A 22,938-nucleotide genomic window follows, 5' to 3' on the forward strand; every position below is an offset into this window, starting at 1 on the left:
ATCGATCGATCGCGCAACAAAAAAAAGAAACCAAATCGATCGATTGTGAGCTGGGCGCGGAGTAGGTATTTTACTACTCCCTTGTGAACGGCATCATCGTAATCAGTACTCGCACTGGTATGGTACGAGTACTTGGCGACTGGCCGCACACCACTCAGTAAACAGTAGATGACGATTCTTTGAAGAAGTAATGGTCTTTGGTGCGATTGGTGGCTCGGAACAGGCAGACATTATTGAACGATATAATCGCACAGGTCACATTGTAGAGTGCAGACCACCTAGTGCTTTGAAGATTCACTGCGATATTCCCATAATGTTATAATACATGTATGAAAATCAGCATCATTTTCTGTATGTTAAATGCCACAAATTGTTAGGCTTCACCGTAATATCAAGAGTACATAACCCCTCTTGGTAATATCCATGTTCAGTGTTCCGTTCACATCGGTTCATGCTGATCACCCGAAAGTGTCGTCTAAACAGGATATAGGGGTGTGCGGATAATGCTCGAAAAGGTGGGAGATTCTGCTCGAAAAGCTGTGAAATTGGCAGAACCATACAAACCTTATGGCGGGCAATTCCTCGAATTCTGCTCCATTTCTTTATCCACATACCAAACATGCATGAAACTTACCAGAAAAAGTACTGAATTCTGCCCGCATATGCCTAACAGGATATGTCCGCGCCGCGGGGATTATTTTTCAAATAATCTCCTCAATGTCATGTACATAATTGTCGCCGGTCGCAGCGGCTTCACAAAACGTAGACTTTCCCAGCCCCCCCCCAAAGTACACACAAAATACAATTGAAGCATATGCAATGAAACGTATGCATTGGGAAATTGGATTGCAGTAAAACCCGTGTTTGCCGGACCCTGTACCAAGCGGAATCCTGTATTTACCGGACAAAATTTCATGCACCAAAGTGCTGTGGATCGAAAGTGCATTCCTGGATCAAGCGGGGTCCTGTCACATCAGGACAGTTTCCGCTGCACCAAGGGCGTCTTGTCAGGGCAGGCTTTACTATAGTGAAGTTTATAGTGAATTGTACTCCAAGTAACTCGTGAGTCCACACACAATGGTCATGCAGTACAAAGCCGAAAAGTCCCTTTCAAGATAGAGTGACAGACAGGAGTCGTCACTAGAAGGGCTGATCAACCAACACAGAATACTACAGTGGTGCTCAATGAAGTCCAATGAAGCGAGTGAATGCCGTGTGGAACGTTGTGCAGCTGTGAACACTGGGCTGTCAACTGGCACAGGGCGCACACTTGACTCACACAATATTAACATTGAGCATCAACGTAGCATAATAATAGCAGTGAAAAAGAGTAGAGTCAAATACGCGATGAGCGATAGTGTAGAGTCTAATACTAAAGGCAGAAATAGAGTAATGCCATCAAGTGCGAGATAACATGTTAGGAGCATTAACGTGTGATTGTGAAGCTTACTTTAAAGCGGGATGTTGAGTCTACAGTGCACCATGGGCACAGCGAGATCATGTTATGTGTGAATGGTATACCGTAAAGTACCGCGAGAGCGCCCCGTCTCGCGAGAGCGCCCCACCTTGATTTTACAGCCAGGGTCCAGGGAAAGGAAAATCGTACGGCAGAATGCAACGAAGTGTGTATGGTGTACTAACGTCAGAGGAAGGTTTTTGTGTGGAGCTCGTGTCCGCTCGAAGGTACGGATTGTCTGCACAACGTGCAATATGTGTACGAAGTTCGTGTCGTATGACCTACAGACGGGAGACCACCTACACAATACGACCACGAAAGGACGAGATAGTGGGGCACTCTGGCGGTACTTTACGGTACTAGTAATCAAATGGATGCAAAACATATAGATGTCGTGATACACCATGCCTGATTCGTGGCTGGTAGCCGTGAGCTCAGTGCTTGGGGCTAGTGGGATTCCTCTAGCTTTCAGAATCCTGCATGAAAAAAGGTAAAAGAAAGTGAAGGTACAATAATAGTAAGGTGATGTAAGCCTCTTGGTTTCGCGAACGAATTTCATCATTAAATTCATGGCATGGGAACGACGCTACAGAAGTATACAAAAGCTGAGCCATCCTCTAAAGAAAGTCCACTTTAGTGAATCTCATCTTGTCAGCAGCACCATGCTGTTTGTATGGGAGAATTGCCTTCGTACAGTGCTGCCCAATGAAATCCTGAAATCAAGTCGCGTCGCTCAAGTACCGGGCGTTGCGCAGCCCTAGACCTGCGAACACTGGGCTGCGAAATGGTGCAAGGCGCAAACTTGAGTGACACGACTGGATTTCATTGAGCAGGACTGTACATTCAAGGCACATGCACTTCCTATTACAGTGTAATGTTCTTATTTTACAGGAACATTCCCAACTGGGCCTAATGTCTTCTGAGGCTGCGTTTACACGACAACGCACGGCCATTTTCCGTTTTCAGTCCCGCATTTCTTTTTTCATTTTCGTGCATTTACACGATCAAAGCTGATCCGAGGTGGTCTCGGTTTGTATCGTTTTCTCGCGTCTACACGGGAGCAAAGGATCCGCAAAAGTTCGTCATGTGTCGAGTGTTGTCGTGGAAGCACCAATCACACTCAAGGAATAATCGAAAACAGGGCACACACCAGCACTCGTCACATGACGAAAATTGTAAAAAAAGAGTTTTATTGTCGGATCCGTGTGAACGGCCGAAAACGGAACAAACGTGACGGAAACGAGGCCAGCAGACCGTTTCGACTGTTTACACACCCAAATTTATACGGCAGAACATTTCCGTTTTCAAATTCTTCCACCTTGGCCAGCGTTTTGGTTCTCTTCCGCTTTGGTGTACAACTATTACGTTTTGCTCCGCGTACCGTGTAAATGAACCATGCATCCGAAAGGATTTAGTTGCGCTTTCACCCCCAGCGTAGTCGTGTATACGCAGCCTTAGATGGTGCCCAATGTATTCATTGAGTTCCTGCAACTTCATTTGAAATGAACTGGAAAAGTGCGAAGGGATTCGAGGAGGACATTAAAGCAGTCAGCTCCAAGAAATGAAATTGATTCGTGAATTCAATTATAATGATGTTCACACCTACATGTACATGTATGCAATAACTAGGTATCACACTTCATCTTACAGGCGAGACCTCACTATATATTCTCTGGGGTACGGCAAGTGTTATGCTTTAGAGAGGTCCATGTTATAGCGAGTTGGGCACATAATGTAAACCATACATGTCAAAGTTAGGGCTGCGGTTAACCAAAAGGTTATAGGCTAGAACCAAGAGTAGATAAACAAGAGTGTGCAACTCCGGGATGGGTTGGCCCGTGGCGGAATTTTTTGTTGACGTAATCTTTTCTATGACGCATGCGCTGCGGGTCTTTTGGAAAGTTTGCATCGTGCACTTGGCCGGGCTTTACATTACAAGGTCGGTGCCCAGTACGTGCTCTCACACTGTTCTGCGTCAAAATGCGCGTTTTTCTGAAAAAAGGTGACGTCTACAAAAAATGCTGCCACAGGCAGGGGTATGTGCAGATTGTGCAGAAGAGATCCAGAGTTGCACACTCTTGTTTATCTACTCTTGCTACAACCTATAAGAGATAAACTGTACATGTAGCCTGTATTCATGTACCATTGCTGTACATGACTGTAAATCCATGTATCCATGGTACCATGACCTCACGCACTGCCAAAACAATCACTACAATATGTATAATACTCATAAAAGGACACATTTCAGGCTCATTACAAACGTCTTGAAAGTTTTTGTCTTCACAAGTATACTTTATGAGTATTATGAGTATTATCGCATTTTTGTCTCAGACGAAACTGTTTACAATATGTATAGTGGATGCATATTATATTTTGCTCAGTTTTCCAGAGCAGGTTCAACAAAGAGTGAATAACAACTAAATAGAGCGGTTGCCAGTTGACAAACCCCCTTTATATTTACAATGCAGTTGCGTGAATGTCCACTACTTTCTGAACGAAAGGTTCAACATATTTTAATATTTTGTATGCTCCATTGGGCTTCGGATTGCACCATCACCTTGTCATTTTATCAACTCAACCTCATCATGAGCATATGCAAGCATCACTAATATGGGGAGCAACCCCAGAGATGAGGGAGATACACGCCGTACATCCATTGTGCACAGTACTGACAGGGTACGCACATGCTTTCACGTATATTATGTACAGCGGACATTGAAAGAAAATAACCGATTAACCCATATGCATATGGTTAACTGTTCGTGTATTCTTAACGGTTACATAACCGGTTAACCTATCTAACCATTTCACCCTAGTCAAAATGGCGCTGTTTGCTTACAGACTACAACTGTATTGCCATCGATCCACACTGATCAATCCAGGAAATGTGCGCATGTTGTACATTTTTAGTGTATGTTTATAGTAGTGTGTCTACTGCATGTGTTTCAGGACTGTAACAGTCACACTACAACAAAAGTCCGACACTCCAGAACAACCCCACACAAAATCCTGTGGTCGACCAGCCAACAAACACAGCTCTGGGTTGAATGACGAATTAGTGAAAAACTATAAAGAGAAAAGAGAGGTGAAAGAGAAAACCACCAACACATCTCCAGAACGACAGAGCCTCACTCTCTCCCTCCCTCCCTCCCTCTCTCTCTCTCTCTCTCTCTGTCTGTGTGTCTGTCTTTGTCTTTGTCTCTCTCTCTCTGTCTCTCCCTCTCACGGCAACTAAAAAAACAACCATATCTCAAACCACACCTCACTCATTTTACGCTGTAGGATGAAGATGAAGGGGAGGTTGGCGATGAGAAGAAGAACACGGCAGGGTTTAAGCATTTGTTGTTCAGTGACCCGTGTCGTTTGGCGTATAATGATTCTCGGTTTACAATTGTAGTATTGTTTGTTTTGCAAAGAATTTCAATCAGTTAAAAGTCATAGATGCTGTTTACATTCACAAGCGTAAGCCAGACCGATGCATTCAGAAAGAACATGTCACGGCATCCACATTCTTTCCTTAGCACCGTAACTGTATTTTGCACATATGTTTGTTTTATTCACCCTCTCTCTTTCTCTTTTCTTACAGTTACACTTGTGTTTTATCACACTATAGAATGACTGCGCATGTATTTTATAGATTGCGATCATTATCACTGTCGGGAAGGAAAACACCAATTTTACAGGGCCCTAAAAGTCTGAACGATACCTATGAAATGCACTGTCAAAGCAAACACAAAATATGAATATGCAAGCTCATGCCTGAGGGGAAGATGAGAAGTTGAAACGTGGAGATTTTTCGGACAGGACGAGAATCCGAAGAACCTGGGTGATTCCCTTACTTCCACAATGGGCTAGTGGCTGCATCACAAAAATTATACCTTGCAGTGGGTGCAGAGACAGATCAATAAACACTAACCTGAGCATGAGAGCTGCTCGTATTCATTGCGATCGTCAGGAAAATGGCAGGACGAACGGACCAGAAGAATGTTGGCTATGACAAACAACTGCATATCCAGACGACACACGGCTTGACTATTTGCTTATGACGTTCAGCTTCGAGGTCCAGCACGATGGAATTTTCGGAAGGAACTGATTTTTGAATTATTTGGGGAAGAAGATTGCACTCAGAAAAGGTACCGTAACTGGTTTCTTCCATTTGAAAAGCTGTTCACCAAAGTCCTAAACATACACTGTACGACGTTTCGGAGCTGCTCCAAATCGATCGATTTGTTTTGAATGGTTTCGCCACCGCTTTCCGATCGATCGATCCTTGCGCGATCTGTCGATCGACAGATCGCGCAAGAAAATCGATCGATTTTCCAAATCGACAGAACGCGCACAACAATTATACAATCATGCTGGGCATGGGGCCCCCACTACCGGTACCAGTGACTACACTTAGTAACCAGGGTAACCGGTACGTGATAAACGAGTGGTCGTCTGGTCACCCCATGGCCCACGTCACGCGTGCACGTACGCGGCCGGCAACGTAGATCTACGTACCTCGCGGCCCGGGCCCGACGTAGATCTGGGACTCTTGCCATGCGCAGTACTATGGCACTATGGGCACACGTACACGTCACAAAGAATAGATGCATATCGATGATCGACGAACGACGATGGTTTTCTTTGTGACGTGTGCCCATAGGGCCATACTAGTAAGTAGTATACAGTCGTCCCTCTCTAATCCGGCACTTTATAATCCAGCACCCTCGATAAACCAGCACAATTTTCAGTAGCCAAAATGTCCTCTTCATGCACATTGCAGCAGTAAATCAGATTTGTTAATCCAGCACCCTCCCTAATCCAGCAGATTTTCGTGGCACAAATGGTGCCGGATTATAGAGGGACCACTGTACTGCAGTAGTCCAGTCCAGGCAGGAGTCCATAAAACCCACTACTACACTAGTCACTATGTCACATGTGTACTCTTGATACTGTACTGTCGGCGATAGGAAAAGGCCCCACGTAACGCGACATCCGGTACGTGTGCCTGTACGGGGGGGGGGGGATTATGCTGTGTCCGGTTACTGTAAAAGCCATAATAATATTTGAAACTCGGATGTTGAGCCATAAATAAATGTAGAAGAAAAATGGACATATGGATACGAGTTAAGAGTAACTCTCCATCACTATTATACAGTCAGAAAGTGCAATAACTACGCACAAAACTGACAGAGTACTGAAACATTCGACGTTCTGACACCTAGCTTCAACACATCTCCGTAGCGCTAACCGACAGCCTTCCAACTTGGAAGGTTCAAGGTTCGGCTTGTACAATTCGTTTTCGCAAAGCTTCCCTTTCTTTACTTATCTTTGATATTTATGACCCACCCAAGTTGGGTGGTGTGCTGCTTTGCTGCTTCGAATTGTAGTTAGAGTCCCGCTTTGTCAAATATCGTACTGGTCTCGTCATCGTCCAGTAACAATCGGCATTCTTTGTTCCGTTGGGACTGTAGCTTTTGCTCGTTTTCGTTGCGCTTGCCTTCCCCTCTTTGGTCTTTCCATAACCTTGAACCTTCCAAGTTGGAAGGCTGTCGGTTAGCGCTACGGAGATGTGTTGAAGCTAGGTGTCAGAACGTCGAATGTCTCAGTACTCTGTCAGTTTTGTGCCTAGTTGTTGCACTTTCTGACTGTATATACATGTAGTATCATGTTACAGTGATGGAGAGTTACTCTTAACTCGTATCCATAATATGTCCATTTTTCTTCTACACATAATAATATTATATAACGAAGTGCTAACTCTAACGAGTAAGCGAGGAGAAATCTGTCGTGAAAATAGAAGTCGTTATACAGAAATCGACACATACATGTAATTAGGGTACCCTGTAAGAAGGCCTGCCCTTAGGCCTGTGGGGATTGCCCTATCAAAAATTTGAATTTGATAATAATAATAATAATAATAATCAACTGTCCTATTGAGCGTTGAGAATAAGTGAGAATCGTAACCTTTGGACCTTTGGTACACGTAAACTATACTAGTCAATTTTGACTTGTCAGTTTGAGCACTCTGGCAAGGTACAGTACGTTCGGGCCTGATTGGAAATTTTCATTTTCATTGCTATCAGGTTCGGCCTCATTTCCTCTGTGCTGCGCTGATGAGTTCTCAAAGAACGAAACAGCATGCTGTCCGCAGATTGAGTACTAGTCAAGTTTGGTGGGGCAGCTTTCCTATCGCCGGCCGGTGGCACTAGTACTAGTACTAGTAGTACGTGTACAGTATTTTAGTAGATCTACACGTGTAGTGGGGTTTTATAGACTCCATGATCCAGTCTACGTCTCCTACACGTAGATCCTGCCATGCGCCAGGACTACTTTTGATTGTATTTGTAGTGCATGCAGTATGCAGCGGTATGGGCACACGTCACAAAGAAAACCATCGATCATCGATGCAACTAAGTATTATTATTAGTTAAGGTTACTTGCAAGGATGGATACTAGTACATGTACATTATATACAGAAGCCTTGCTTGGTAGTTAACATGTTTTTCGATTTTGACAGCATGTTACACGTAGAGTAACGAGGGTCCGAACCTGGGTTTTCCCAATACGGTTCAAATGGTCGCAAGACCGGGACTCTGCCAACCGGTTTATGGTTGTAGTCAGGAGCACTACGCGTCCTCGCCTTGTAACATGCTGTCAAAATCGAAATACATGTACATTGTATTACTATTACTAGTATTAGCAAGAGTACATAACCCCCGGCCGGGGGTTATGTACTCTTGCCTCTTGGTACTAGTACTAGTAGTAGTAGTATGCCATGCCGGATCCCGCGGATCGCGGATGGTATTCTTTGTGACGTGTGCCCATACGCGCCTAGCCTATGTAGTATGACTGTACCATGATGACGTACAGCTAGCTGCTAGAGTGCTAGTACTTACTAGTACTTAGTAGTAGCTTTTTTTCACATAATGATGACGTCACATGTGATCAGAGAGCAAGAGAAGCATAGCATAGACCGCGGGGCAAGGCTCAACGGGACACCATACGGTCCATAGCCTAGGCCTAGCCTCCACGACAGCAGTACAGCCAGGGAGGCACAGCCATCGGGATCGAGGCTGCCAAACCATGCTGCATGCAAACTCGGCGATACGAGCCCCACGCAGCTAGACACACGACAGTGACGACACTCGAACGCAGGATGCAGGGCGAAAGACAGCCTGCATGCATGCAGCGGAGGTGGGCACAGAATACGCCTCCCTCCCACTAGCGACTGGAGAAGTGCGGCTCACCATGTACCAGTACAGTCAGTGCAGCTCATCGAGCTCAGCGGCGCGGCACCCTTGCCTAGCTTGGTCCCTTGCCACATCCTCCGGTGGAAGAGAACACAAGCTGCTAGCTGCAAGATCTACACACCGGTACGGTACGTGTAAACGCGTGGTCGTCTGGTCATGACGTCACCCCACTAGCAGGGTACGTACTACGTACGTGTGCATGCTGCATGTGGCCCCGATGATGTGGGTATAAAATGCGTTTCTGGTTTTCATTTGAAATAATTAGCTTACTTTCTTGTGGAGCACTCAGACTGAATAATTATACTCTTCTATTGACTCTGAATTTGAGCCTTGTTGCGAGCATATAGCACCTGGCCGTCTTCATTAGACTAGTGAATTCAAGAGAGAGAGAGCTAGGTAGCTGTTGCAAAGAGCTCTATCGCAAGTTTGTGCTTTTGCAAAGAAGCAGTACGCGTCTGCAGTCAAGATGAAAGACCCTCCTTCTAGCAAGAATGAGCGAGAATTCATTCTCAAAGCCATTGAAGAGAGAAAGGTAAATCTATCGTTACAGCAGGGTTTATGCTTGTGCGTAACATGTGTCATAATAATTTTTATAGTTTCGATTAGGCCTTTCGTACCATTACTTTTCAAGTCGAATACAATGGTGATTTTAACAAGGCAGCAAGCAAGACCTTATAACCAGCACTTTGGCGGTCAGAGCATTGACAAAATAGCCCTAGAAAGCGCTAGTGCCAGTAGTGGCGCAAACTACCTATTTTTGGCGGTCAGAGCATTGACCAAATAGCACTTTGAAACACCTGATATCGTCACCGGCCTGCCTAAGTGCAGTCTGCAAACATGGCAACCATTCTCACTTCACAATTCAAGCGCGTGCGCGCAAAAATCTCACCTTGCTGTGCTGGAGGCAGAGTACATTGCCAAGCTGAAGCCTGAACTGTGCGTGCAAAAGAAGTATGTGCGAAAGTTGTCGCTGTTTTTCACATTGTAGTACCGTGGTCCCCACTGTTGTTTGATATTACTAGTAATATTCATTGTTTCACTAGCGCTATCTTTTAAAGTGCCATTTTGTCAATGCTCTGACCGCCAAATTGCCGGTTATAAGGATGGTGAGCCAAGGAAAACTGTTCAAAATCTGGTTTACTGTACAAGCAGAAAATTTCGTCGGTCAATAATGTCGTCCAACTCCAAAGAGAGGAGCTTGTCCGGTTGAAAATTTCGTCTGGATCACAAGAGTGTATTGAAAAGCTGGACAAATCGACATTAGTCCGGCATTTAATTTAGTCCAAAAGCTCCTTGGACGAAAAAGACGAAGTTAAATTCCAGACGAATATTTCTGCTTATACAGTAGTTGGGGGACTCGTGCCCACATTTTTCCATGTTACAATTTATGGTTGATAAATATGGTGGTATAGACACACCTGGCAATATGGCGGTAAACACACGCCTGCCCACACACGCTCTCTAGGCTGCAAAGTTCTGGCACAGAGCTGTCCTTCTCACCACCACCACCACCATCAGTTCGCGCCTGGCGCCTAGTCGATGCATGGTTGGCGGTATCCGACATAGCAGGCTTGTACATCAAGTAGCGCATGGCACATAGAAGATGACACAGCAACAGCATAGCTCGATTGCGACATACGTTTCGTCCCCGCTGGACTCATCAGGCAATCTTCTTCTTGGATGTCTTCATACGGAGCTTGACTCCGGATAATAAAGTTGAAGACACCACTGCAGCTGTACTTATGGTTGATAAATATGGTGGTAAAGACACACCTGGCAATATGGCGGTAAACGCACGCTTGCCCACACACGCTCTCTAGGCTGCAAAGTTCTGGCACAGAGCTCTCCTTCTTACCACCACCACCATCAGTTCGCGCCTGGCGCCTGGTTGTGCATGGTTGGCTGCAGTGGTGTCTTCAACTTTAGCATACCAGCCTGCTATGCCGGATACTGCCAACCATGCATCGACCAAGCGCCAGGCGCAACCTGATGGTGGTGGTGGTGGTGAGAAGGAGAGCTCTGTGCCAGAACTTTGCAGCCTAGAGAGCGTGTGTGGGCAGGCGTGTGTTTACCGCCATATTGCCAGGTGTGTCTTTACCACCATATTTATCAACCATAAGTACAGCTGCAGTGGTGTCTTCAACTTCATTCTCTTTGAATCAGGTGACAACATTTGACAAGTATTATTAATTTTGTTCTCATGGCGGCACTTGATGAAGATGAAATGGAGGTATGGGATATATGACATTGTTATCCAATGAACTTTTCCATCCCGTTGTTGTCTCTGTGACGGTGCATGCGAATAATGCTGTTCGTGTGATTTTTTAACTTGTTCCCTTGTGATCAGCGATTGGATGGGCGTGGTATCTATGACTACCGGAAAATCAGCATCAATCTCGGACACGAGCGTGGCCATGCCGAGGTTGCTATTGGAAACACAAGGTACGCACATCTTCTCGGTGTTTTCTTTTGTGTGTGTAACGTGTGATGGCACGGTGCAGCATCACTCTGTCGTGAGTTGTGTGTTCGGGCAGTGCTGAGGAGTGTGTTATGGCGGCTATTGGCACTGCAAGACCGGGCATTGGCTGCAGTCCCTCTCTTGCTGGGTGTCTTGCTGCAGAGGCTGTGCTTCATGTCTTCAAGGAAAACATGGAGGCGTATCCAATTTGGAAAGCAGTGTCCGCAACGACGCAATGCACACAGTCAAGTAAAGACAGTTTCTTGACCGAACGTTTTCGTTTCCTTCTCATTCTGTCTTTAGTAACGATATTCTGTCACTGTATCATCGCTGTCGTTATAGGGTGCTTTGTCAAGTAAGCGCAGAGGTGGTCAAACCGTCCGGAAATCGGCCAACAGAAGGCGTTCTGTATTTCAACGTTGAGTTATCTCCCATGGCGTCCGCATCGTTTGAAGCAGGGAGGTAAGAAGCGCTCTACATGAAGTCTGCATGTGTTCATAGACAACACACTCAGTGTATGGATACTGGCAAGAGTAGTTAGAGTACAGAAACCAGAGTGTGCAACTCAGGATGGTTCCTGTGGGAGCGTATTCCATGCAGTACGTAAAAAACCCAAAAAAACGTCATTTCTGACGGTATGGTAAGTCACGTGTACGGTGAAAAGTTGCGTAACCAGTCGTCGTGGTGGTGCAGTTCACTGAGTTTGTCCTGATTTTGGCTTTTTCGCTACGGATAGCCTGTTGAATTTACTTGCCAGCGGATGTATGCAGCGCACGCAGTCACACAAAACCACCGAACTCCTAAAACAAGACGTCTAAAATCAGGCAAACTTTACTGATTTCCGGGCTGTGAAACACAAAAATTTGAGCTGTACGCAAGTCGCGACTTGGCTGACCTGATCAGGGTGGCGTAGTGCACGAACTGCGCTGTTTCAGATCTAGTATGCACCTGATATGCACAGTTGCACACTCTGGTTTATGTCCTCGTGATATTGGTACTAGTAGTTCTTGTGTGTGTGTGTGTGTGTGTGTGTGTTTGTGTTTGTGTGTGTGTTTGTGTGTGTGTGTGTGTGTGTGTGTGTGTGTGTGTGTGTGTGTGTGTGTGTGTGTGTGTGTGTGAGTGCGTGTGTGTGTGTGAGTGCGTGTGTGTGTGTCTACTGCCACAGCATTATAGAGCTCTTGCTTGATAGGCCTCTTGGTTTCTCATCACTCTGCGTGCAATTTTTCCATGTTCTATCTGTACTTGAAGGAGTAACTTCCAGCACACACAGCCGCGCTAAGTCCTTTGCTAAAACTTTTTTTTATAATTTATAAATTCACGGTTCGTGTTAGACTCGGCTGGAGGCCGCTCCAGCCGAGTTTTCCGCATCCGTAGGAACACCACCACCCTGTATGGGTCTAGTGGTCCTTGGCTACACCTTGGCTACAGGAAAGAAAGAAAAATAAGGACGTTTAGCAATGCGAAAGTTCGAAAGAAAATTCGAGTCTGGGAATGAGTACAGAAAAAAAAGCTCGAAACTTCGAAAACGTGGACGCGAAGTTGCAGTGATTTGCGAAAGTAACTTTCTCTTTTCTCGGTACGCATTTGACTACAGGGAGTAGTAATTTTACAGCCCCTGCTTGAGACTGAGCTGCATATACCGTACGGTACTATAAGAATCAAATAACTTCAAAAAAAAAAGTCATTTCGCATTGCTAAACCTCACAAGTTTTCTTTTTCGAAACAGATTTTCGCGAAATATCACCACGACAAAAAGTTCGAATTTTCGCATTGCTAAACGTCCGTATTACCTCTCCAAATCTGGCTGTGTACGCTGGAAATTACGATCATGACGAGGGTACAGAGGGGTTACGCCATTCTCATCAATTTATTCTGCATGTTCTCTTGTTGCTGCTGCTGTTCCTGTCCCTGTCTTCAATGGCTTCTGTTCCTGTGTCGTGTCTTTCAACGGCTTTTTTTAGGAGTTCTCCACAGTCCGTGCAACTCTCTCGGTATCTGGAGCACGCGGTGAAGGATAGCGGCGCCGTGGATGTCGAGACATTGTGTATTCTCGCTGACGAGAAGGTACATTTTTATTTTATTTTTTTTATTTCACCGTCCAATGGCAGTACATGTGAAGAGGTAGTCGAATGCAAAACCCGCTAAATCCGCTTCATCACTTCCGAAAATTGCCCAAAAAGGATTTACTTTATGTGCAGTTGTATCTGAATCCAAATTTGGGTCCCAGTTTTGAAATGGTTCTAGTCAGATTTTGAATGAGACAAATTGACTGGTGGTGCCCCTAGACATTTTGAGAAAATCTGGTTTTCGACATAGACCTTTTGAGTGCACTGAACTGAAAATCTGTGTATGTTGTTGTTGTTGTTGTTGCTATTGTTGTTAGGTGTGGTCAATCCGTGTAGATGTACACGTGTTAGATCATTGTGGAGGTCTAGCGACGGCATGTTCAGTGGCAGCCATTGTAGCGTTATCACATTTTAGGTAAGTAACCTGTTGCTGCTGCTGCTGCTGCTGTTGCTGCTGTTGTTGCTGTTGCTGCTGCTGCTGCTAAAAGGTGTTTTATTGAACGCACAAACCAGTGATGCTGCTGCCACCACTACCGCCGCCGATGTTGCTGTTGATGTTTCTTCTGGAAGTAAAATTGAGGGGCTGTTTGAAAGCAATTTGCATTATGCACACACACACACACACACGAACACACACACACACACACACACACGTGTTTAGAATTGATGGAGTAGTTCCCTGTAATTGAAAACTCTGGACGGTGCAATCCTATCTCTACTGCTAGTATGAGATTATTTCTGTTGAGTACGGCCCTTTCGCCAGCAATAAGACAGTTCATTCTTGCTCTTTCAATGGCACTAATAAAGACAGTTCATTCTTGCCGGTGCGTGTGTGTGTACGTGCATGTGTGCGTTTGTTTGCATGTGTGTGTGTGTGTGCATGCGTGTGTGTGTGTGTGCATGCATGTGTGTGTGTGCATGTGTGTGTTTGTTTGTGTATGTGTGTGTTTGTGTGTGTATGTGCATACACAATGCTCTACAGACATCCCCATGCAACCCTTGTCGGCGAGGAAGTGACAATAGTAAGTGTACTGGCATGGCATGGCCATCTTTTCCCCATTTCTTTCTACATGTGTATGGGTCACGCAGGAGGAGCTGTGTTGCAACTCCGAGTTTCACCTAGTCCCGATCATCAGGCAACTGAGTACATCACCTACTTGATTATGTGTGCACGCGTTACTTGTAGCCGAACCTCTCTAGCATCATTGCATGCTTGTCTCCGAGGAGACTCTGAATGGCTCTCGTATCGGTATTTGCGATGTCTTTGTTGCTACCCGGGAACCGGCTTATTAGTACTCCGCCGATTTCCACGCAAATCAGTGTAGTGCTCGGAGGGTGTTGACTGATAGCAACCTGCGTAAAACCTCTATAGGCAGGAAGGTACAGGAACAACTTGAAATGAGTCGCAGGCTACACCACTGTAGCAGCACTTACCGTACCGTGCCATCACTGGATATGGTTAGCAGTTTACTGTTCACGCTAAATTCAACTGTACTCGCACCCAACACCCAAAATACCGTCGGTGTGGTATCGTTTCGACAATAGAAAGCTCTAGAACGGAACGGTAAGATTCCGACTAGGGTTACGTCACAAGTCAAGCGTGTCGAAAACCGAAATGCTAACCATGTCTTGAAAGCACGCCAAAAACGGTACAGGCGGACGGTCGAAGTTAGCGTGAACGGCAACATGCTAACCATGTCTACTGTTCGAATGAATCCCCCCCCCCCCCGGTACGTCACTATAGCAGTACCTAGCGTGTTAATTTTAAAACCTGTTGTGCTGTTGTTCTTTTGCCGTTGTTCTCTCTCTCTCTCTCTCTGTCCTGTGTATAGCACAGTGAACAGGACCACCCACCAGTTCCCCTCAAAATTTATCACATGCCGATCTGCATCGCCGTCGCTTTCTTCCTGGATGGGTAAGACAGCAGTGAGTGCGTTCGATTCTCTCTCAACTCTCTCTCTCTTTCTCTCTCTCTCTCTCTCTCTCTCTCTCTCTCTCTCTCTCTCTCTCTCTCTCTCTCTCTCTCTCTCTCTCTCTCTCTCTCTCTCTCTCTCTCTCTCTCTCTCTCTCTCTGCGATCTGATCACTTATCTTTCCTATAATTTCGTTGTTGTTGCTGCTGCTGCTGTTGTGATTATCAGGAAATACATGTTACTGGATCCCTCATGGCAGGAAGAAAGAGAAATGGACGGTTCGCTAACAATAGGAATGAACGTTCATCGCGATGTGTGCCTACTCTCCACGTCGGGAAAAGTACCGCTAACAAAAGAACAGGTACTGTGCTGGTGTTGTGTTGTATTTAGGGGTCAAAGGGGTGTACCGGGTACCCGGCCCCTAATCTCGGGTTAGGGGTCAAAGGGGTGTACCGGGTACCCGACCGCTAATCTCGGGTACCGTTAGTGAAAGGGTACCCGTTTGGATTTTGATGAACCAGTCAGTACGGAGCTACACTGCTGGGATCGTGTATTCCAGGTGGGAGTCAATTATTTACAACTCCACGCTGGATGTGTGCATTGTTGTTGCATTTTCGCACCTAGTAGAGTTACTCCTGCGACTATCAGACACCAATCGATTTGCGAATCACAATGTGATATCAAAAGGCAACCCGAGAACAGATGAATTAAAATCTTGATTTATGTGAAAATTGCGCGAAAAATTAAACATGGCTGCTAAAGGGTACCCGTTAACCCGCCCGTTAAGAATACCCGTTCGTTAGTTAAAGGTACACCCGTTTGACCCCTAGTTGTATTTATTCAACATTTCCTGGCTCGTCAAACGACTGCCAATGACAAATGAATGTGAAATGGAGGGTGATGGCCAACCACGGCATTGTTATTATTAGGGCTGAAACAATTATACCGATAACTCGCATATCGATCGTTAAGAGTGCAATCGATAATCGTTAATGTTCAAAACGAGTGCTAACAATTTTTTATGCATGCATATCAGTGACGGTATTCTAGTGCCACTCCATCTGATAGTGAATACGAGTGCAATCAGGTACTTTCAAGCGCTGTAAAATTGATGTGTGGCTTTGAAAGAGATCGGCGGAGAAGACGTTGCCTTTTTCGGTTCATTTGTGGGAGAAGTCGGAGATTCGAGCAGTTGCCAGAGGGTGATGACAAGATTCTTCGCTCTAGAAACAACATGAATGTTGATAAAACCAGCCAGATATCTACAGATGTCAACAGTGCGGCTCCACAAATTTCTAACGTAGCAAAGGCATCGTAGAATTTCTTCATAAACCGGTGTTCGATAGAGCCGACAAGAATCGATAAAACCAATATATCGATCGTTAGTGATATTGGTTGATCGTTAGGAGTTATTGAATGATCGTTTCAGCCCTAGTTATTATTCATGATGCTGTGAAACTGTTATTATTCAAGTTGTGAAATTGTATGTGGTAACCATGGCAATGCAGGCAGTGCAATGTTCACACACTGAGTGGACATGGGTTCAAAGTAGTGCAGTGCTGCTATGTATGAGCCTGTGCTGTACTGTGGGAAATGTTCGTAGATCTACGGAAATGATTTATCATGCTGAACATGGCACACAAACAGGGTCCCAACCCCAAACGAAAACTTTTCGTTTTGAAAATACTACATGTATTATATTGGTAACCTTGTACGGCCCCTTACTGGTGGGCACTTGACACCATGCAATTCATAGTGGGGCACCCTGTAAGAAGGCCATCGGTCTGTGGGGACTGCCCAAGTAAAATATGAATAAATAATAATGACAATACTTACAAGTATTTGAATTTCACTGTATACTCAATGCATAGAGCAGGACCACATTGACTGCACGTCGTCGCTGTGGTGTTTGTAGTGGCATTGACTGCACGTCGTCGCTGTGGTGTTTGTAGTGGCATTGACTGAGATATCATCATGCCTGACTGACACCTGGACAGAGAAGAAGTCCAAGCTGGAAAATCAGCCGCAGGCTTGGCACTCCGCTGAGCTTCGGTCTCTGGCACTTCAAATGTTGTCACGTAGGTTGCTGCAGAGGCAGTCTCTCGCTGACATTGCAACGATCCGTTTTGTTCTCTTTCGTCTGTGCCACTCTGGTAGATAATGCGCTGCACGCAGGTGGCCTCGGTGAAAGTGGCTGAGATGACCGAGGTCATCAAGAAAGCTCTGGCTGAGGAATCCGCCCCAAAGTGAGTTACAAGTATTTATCTCTCAAGTTGTTCAATGTAGTCACATGCATTGGGGATCCGAACACTAGCCCATGTGTATTACTTGTATGTTATTATCGACATGTTGGCGCTGCATCGCTTACTGTACTGTATAATAGGGTTGGGTGTACATGTACTAGTAAGAATACCGTATTTCCCCGTAAGTTAGTTCTCCCCAATGACTTAGTACTCCCCTATAAAAAATACACTTTCCACTGCCGAGTTTATCACCCCGAAAGACAGCCCCCCCCCCCCCCCCCCCCGAAAGATAGTAAGTTCGTACCCGTCCTACATGTACAGACACCGTACAGTACATCTTTACTTATAAAGAAGAGGCACCTGTGACGTGTGTCTGTGTGTGTGTGTGTGTGTCATGCTCCTTATAAAGTAGTGTTGAAACGATCTCACCGGATACTCGTTAGCTCGCTCGCCAGAAACTCTGCTCGTTTGTGCGGCCAGCTCGTTTGCACTAACGAACACCGTACACCGTACTCCGTACACATGGCAGTACATGTCGACTGGGGAGTCGTAAAATATTTTACGACTCCCTGGTCGATCGAGAGTCCAGTCCCGCGCAAAGTGAAAATCACTCGCAGTTACGGTGACTGTATGCCTGCACGACATTTGAGTTGTTTCAGTTGTCGTTGCAGCTTTCGTGGACTCTACTGATGTCTTGTTCCGCATCTGCTGACCTGTCGCAGGATATGCTTCGGTCACCTCTCCATTCGAGTGAAAGTTACGCTCAGTCGTTTGGAAGTTTTCTCCCGCGATGCAGCGAAGACCAGGGCTACTTGCAATCTTTGCAAAACGGTCTATTCTTACAAAGGCTACTCAACGACGGCGCTGAAAAGACATCTCGACACCAAACAGCAGTCCGAAGTGAAGCAGCAACAATCCCAAATGCCGGCGGTGATGATTTGTACCAGCTGAAAAAAATCTAACTTAGAAAAAAAATTCAAAAAAACATATTTGCCACATCAATGAAACTCGTTAGCTCGCTCGATAGCTTGCTCGTTAGTGGAACCGATCGCTCGTTTGTTATAGATACGCTCGTTTCAACACTATTATAAAGAAGAGGCACCTGTGACGTGTGTTTTTGTGTCACGCTGAAGCGCTGCGGAGCAGCGCTGCCCTGAGCACGCGAAGCGTGCGAACAGTGTAGCACAGTGTAGCTAGCGGCCGCAGAAGCACTGAGCACGCGAAGCGTGCGAATCGTGTAGCTAGCGGAAGCAGCCACAAGCTACACAAGCACTGAGCACGCGAAGCGTGCGAATCGTGTAGCCACCACCACGTGCTGAGTGCGAACAGTGTAGGTGGTAGCAGACACGATCAGTACGAGTAGCAGTAGCAGCCGCGCGCAGAAGCACTGAGCACGCGAAGCGTGCGAATCATGTAGCCACCTAGCCTAGGCCATAGGCTATAGGTAGCACTAGCAGCCGCACAAGCGCTGCGGACCACGTGAACCGTTCTCTGCAAATAGAAACATCTGCAACAAAAGGATACAAAAGATCTGCACTGACTGCACTCTGCATCTGATCTGCAGTGAAGAGCGCGCGCATCGCACTTTTGTTCGTAAGTTTATGAATTTTTTGAGCCGCTTCATCCGCCACCAGGTGATGGACAACCCTGACCAGCCTCCCGAAGGCGTAACAGACGTCCCTCCTTCTCCTTCCAACGATGAAGAACCTCCCTCGCCAGGACTTCAGCGGTCTGGCCACCACCACGTGCTGAGCACGTGTGCTGTTCATGTACTTGCTTCACCCGCATGCCACATTCGGCCAGGCAACGCTGGCCGGTGGTGCTGCTAGTACATCATATGCACGGACACTAGAGTTGCGCAGGCTTCCCACTGCGTGTCATTTACCCCCGATAAAAAAGTACTCCCCGAAAGATAGTACCACCCCCGAAAGTTAGTACTCATGTGGCTGCTAAGTTCGAAAGTTCGTACGTACTAACTTACGGGGAAATACGGTAAGCCTGATGGCGAGTAGAGTGATGCTGTGGAAGTAGAAACTTGCGGTAAGATATCAGTTGTGCAAGCAGCTCTAGGTCCCTGTTCATCATGCACTTGCAGAGACAAGATAATAGGAGTAGGTTATGGAAATAAAAACTTCTGGTATGACATCAGGAGTCCAACATATATTTCTTCTCTTCTTCTTTTTGCCTGACAACTGTTTGGTGTGCTCTCAATCTATCTCTCTCTCTCTCTCTCTCACTCACTCTCTATCTCTCTCTCTATCTCTCTTTCTCTCTCTCTTTCTCTCGTTTCAGACAAGAAAAGGAGTCAACACCGATGGAAACTGATTCCTCCATATTGACTGCGTCGCGTCAACAAGAGTCCGTCACGTTACCACCAAAGTCAGAAAAGCAGCCCTCTGCCTCTCGCTCTACTAAGAAAAAGAAGAAAGCGGTGGATGTAGTCTCTCTGGTTAGTAGACTGTCAGGGGATACGCCATAGTCTCTGTTTCATGTCAAGTCGTCCATATGAGCTGACGAGTTCCTCGATACGTGTACTCAGCTATTCAGTTTATGTTGAAACGTGAAATGTGTACTGACGCTCGTTGATATTGTCCATTTGTGTTTGTAAGACATGTGACTGACAGAATGCGACCAATTGTACTTCCTATAATTTTAGTCTGTGATGTCGTGTGTGTGTGTGCACATGTTTATGTGTACATGTGCATGTGTATGTGTGTGTGTGTGTGTGTGTGTATGTGTGTGTGTGTGTTATTGTACATGCCCACATGTGTATCCACAACAACGCAGGCTAAAGATACAGCTGGTATTGGCCTGGGTGGCAGCAGTGCCTGGTCAGACAACGATGACGTCACAGTTGACAGAACACGAAGAAAACAAGTACAACAGAAGAAGGTAGAGGATGGTAAGTTGCGGGTTGTCACCATTGTCTATGATGTCGTAGAAAACGAGTGGTGTCTATGAAAGGCACATCCATGTAGCTCGGTCTCTCTGCCTCTCTATCTCTCTATCTATTCATCTGTCTATCTACAAAGGAGTAATTTTGGCAATTGCCGGAAAAATGCTCAATGCAGAAAGTGCAGAGCATTTCACTATCTATCTAGTATCTCTCTCCCTCTCTCTCTCTCTCTCTCTCTCTCTCTCTCTCTCTCTCTCTCTCTCTCTCTCTCTCTCTCTCTCTCTCTCTCTCTCTCTCTCTCTCTCTCTCTGCTTTTCTAATTCTCATTATGATTAGCATGCAATGTACTACCCGAAGTACTGAATTTACTTCTTCTGTACTCTATATTCTAATGTATCTTCTACCTCTTCTCCCTTACGAACATACTTTCTCATTTTCCATACTTACTTAGGAGACTCACGGCTGTTCGCGCACGGACATCTAACAATATGGAGTCGTTCGGTGCGATTTACGTAACGCGGTGCAAACCTCATGAATACGATGGGAGTTTGCGTTTTGGGATGAAACTCATGTCACTCTCCGTGTGGTTCAACGATTTCGCAAGTCAAACCAGGATTTATTATTTGAAAGCGCTCGAGCGAGATACTCAATATCCAGACAATTTGAGAGAGAAGGAAGGTAAAAGGAACTCCTGCCGTGGTCAACCAGCATCCTGACCTTTTCGAACCTCTCCAAGCTGTCCCTGGTAGTCTGGATATTGACGCACGCACTGATTTTCAGCTTCTCCTCGTCGGGATCACGGGTGCAACTTTCAAATTTGCCGATATGCACTCGAACAAACGCACAATTGGATCTACATCACAATTTCGGGGCTATCTGTGTGCTTGCTGCCTTTTTCAGCAATACCCCACATGTTTACAGGGCAGTTTCCACCAGGTCTCGGCCTCCTGGACTCAACAGCGACTCCAGCGCCATGCCATCTGTCCCCTAAATTGCATGAAAAGGTAGCTCAGCATCGAACGCACGGGACCTGAAGTTTGTGCACGGCCCGTGATAAAACTTGGTGAAGATAGCCAGAAGATAGTCCTCTGCCTAGGAAAACTGAAAGCTAGACTGGGAAAACTCCTGAAAGGGCTTCTTGACGCAGGCATGTCAACGATGAATCAGGGAACGAGCGAGAAAGAAGGCTTGACTTGTGCAACGCGGAACAAACTGTTCCTGAGACGAAGTTGGCCATATGAGGTACCAGCGGAAAGCTAGTTTCAAGAGGAACACGGAATACCTGTTTTCCGGGTAAACCTGGCCTGGTAGCTTTCTAAATCGAGCGAAAACCACAGCGAAATCGGCTGCTGAGAATTTGAAAATTCAAATTTCCTTGCCGATCCAGCCCAATCGAGACTTTTGGCTGCCATCTTGTTAAATGTCCAAATTTCGCGAAAAAAAACAGCCGTGGACTCCCTTCGATAGGCATCTATTTGCCTCTGGAGGATCCGTGAAATAAAAATCAATCAATCAATCAATCTCTCTCTCATTCTGTCCATCTGTCCATCTACGTATCTAGTATCTCTCTCTTTCTCTCTCTCTCTGTCTCTCTGCCGTACTCGTTTCCTCTTTTTAAGACATAAAAACAGTTTGTTTGGTAGACAGGTTTTGAGGAAGAGCTTTAGTTCAGATGGCACAGTTCCACTCTACGTATGGTCATGTGTGTGTGTTGTTCTGCTCAGGCGATAATGACAGTGGAGAGGAGGAGACAATCGTGTTGACTGGGGAGAGCTTTTGATATTTGCGTTCATATAATAATTATAAGTTTTGTTTTTTTCACGGTTGAGCATAGCGAAAGAGTGCTACTTGATATTCTATGCCAATGTGTGTGGCTTATGATTATGGCATGCACTGGTTATTACATACCATTTCTTGCTGTCTCTATTCTTGGGTCCGACTGGCAGCGGGGCAGGAATTAATGAAATAGAAAGGTTTTTTGGTCGAAAGGCGTGTTTTTCCTCTAGCCCGGTTGAGCGGTCGCGGCTAGGAATGTAGGGAGTCATTGTTTTCAGGCGCTCCCCTGCTGCCCAGTCACCCATGCTCACCACTGGCCATGCTGTTTCACTTGATTTTACCGCCTTTTCTCCCGCTTGCTGGCGGTTCTTTGATGAGATTTAGATGTTTTTCGGCTATTTATCCATTATTAAGTGGCTGCGAGTGTGGTTTTTTGCTTCTACTCATTTCTGGAAAACCACTACGATGGTGAGTGTGATTGCTCTGGTAGACCACTACCGTAACCCCATGTACTGAACAGTTGCTTAGTGAGTGAAAACTATCTGAATGTGTATCTCGGTCTCTTGAATGTAGTGATCCACCAATCCGTGTGACCCTGTTGAAGTTCTAGTGACTAGCATGGCCTTAGCTCTAAAGCAGCTGCAAGAAGGAAGGGACACGTCCTTGGCATCACTTTTCAAGTACAGTAGGTATCGGTTATAGCGTGGGTGTTTGAAAAACGACATTTGATTCTTGTTGCCGATATTTCTTACACACGATAAATCACGTGTGACATATCATATGCACGTGTGACATAATACACGTTTGGCATGTGGACACGTACAATCATGTAGGTCTACACAATCATGATACACACGGATCAGACTCGCGGTCGTGCTAGGCGACTGCGG

General features: G+C 45.8%; 1 protein-coding gene and 1 long non-coding RNA gene across 3 annotated transcripts; one reads left to right on the top strand and one right to left on the bottom strand.

The window, feature by feature from the left end:
• Positions 1-1,248: 1,248 nt before the first annotated feature.
• LOC135809398 (uncharacterized) lies at positions 1,249-5,780 on the bottom strand. Its single transcript, XR_010552190.1, has 2 exons — positions 5,376-5,780; positions 1,249-1,932 (listed from the first exon to the last, which is right to left on the bottom strand). It is a non-coding gene; the product is annotated as an uncharacterized LOC135809398 (long non-coding RNA).
• Positions 5,781-8,944: 3,164 nt separating this feature from the next.
• LOC135809411 (exosome complex component RRP45-like) lies at positions 8,945-22,632 on the top strand. 2 transcript variants are annotated; one of them, XM_065322759.1, is made up of 12 exons: positions 8,945-9,229; positions 11,045-11,139; positions 11,498-11,617; positions 13,117-13,219; positions 13,539-13,636; positions 14,204-14,243; positions 15,054-15,136; positions 15,362-15,494; positions 17,291-17,379; positions 19,669-19,825; positions 20,164-20,278; positions 21,997-22,632. In XM_065322759.1, exons 1-12 carry the CDS (start codon positions 9,164-9,166, stop codon positions 22,050-22,052), a joined length of 1,155 nt encoding a protein of 384 aa, XP_065178831.1. In that variant the 5' UTR covers positions 8,945-9,163; the 3' UTR covers positions 22,053-22,632. The 2 variants fall into 2 exon arrangements, with proteins under 2 accessions (XP_065178831.1, XP_065178839.1); XM_065322767.1 differs by lacking the exon at positions 8,945-9,229 and adding an exon at positions 10,850-10,927.
• The last annotated feature ends 306 nt before the right edge of the window (positions 22,633-22,938 follow it).

Source organism: Sycon ciliatum, chromosome 1 (genome assembly GCF_964019385.1).
Source record: "Sycon ciliatum chromosome 1, ocSycCili1.1, whole genome shotgun sequence".
Classification (NCBI taxonomy): Eukaryota; Metazoa; Porifera; class Calcarea; order Leucosolenida; family Sycettidae; genus Sycon; species Sycon ciliatum.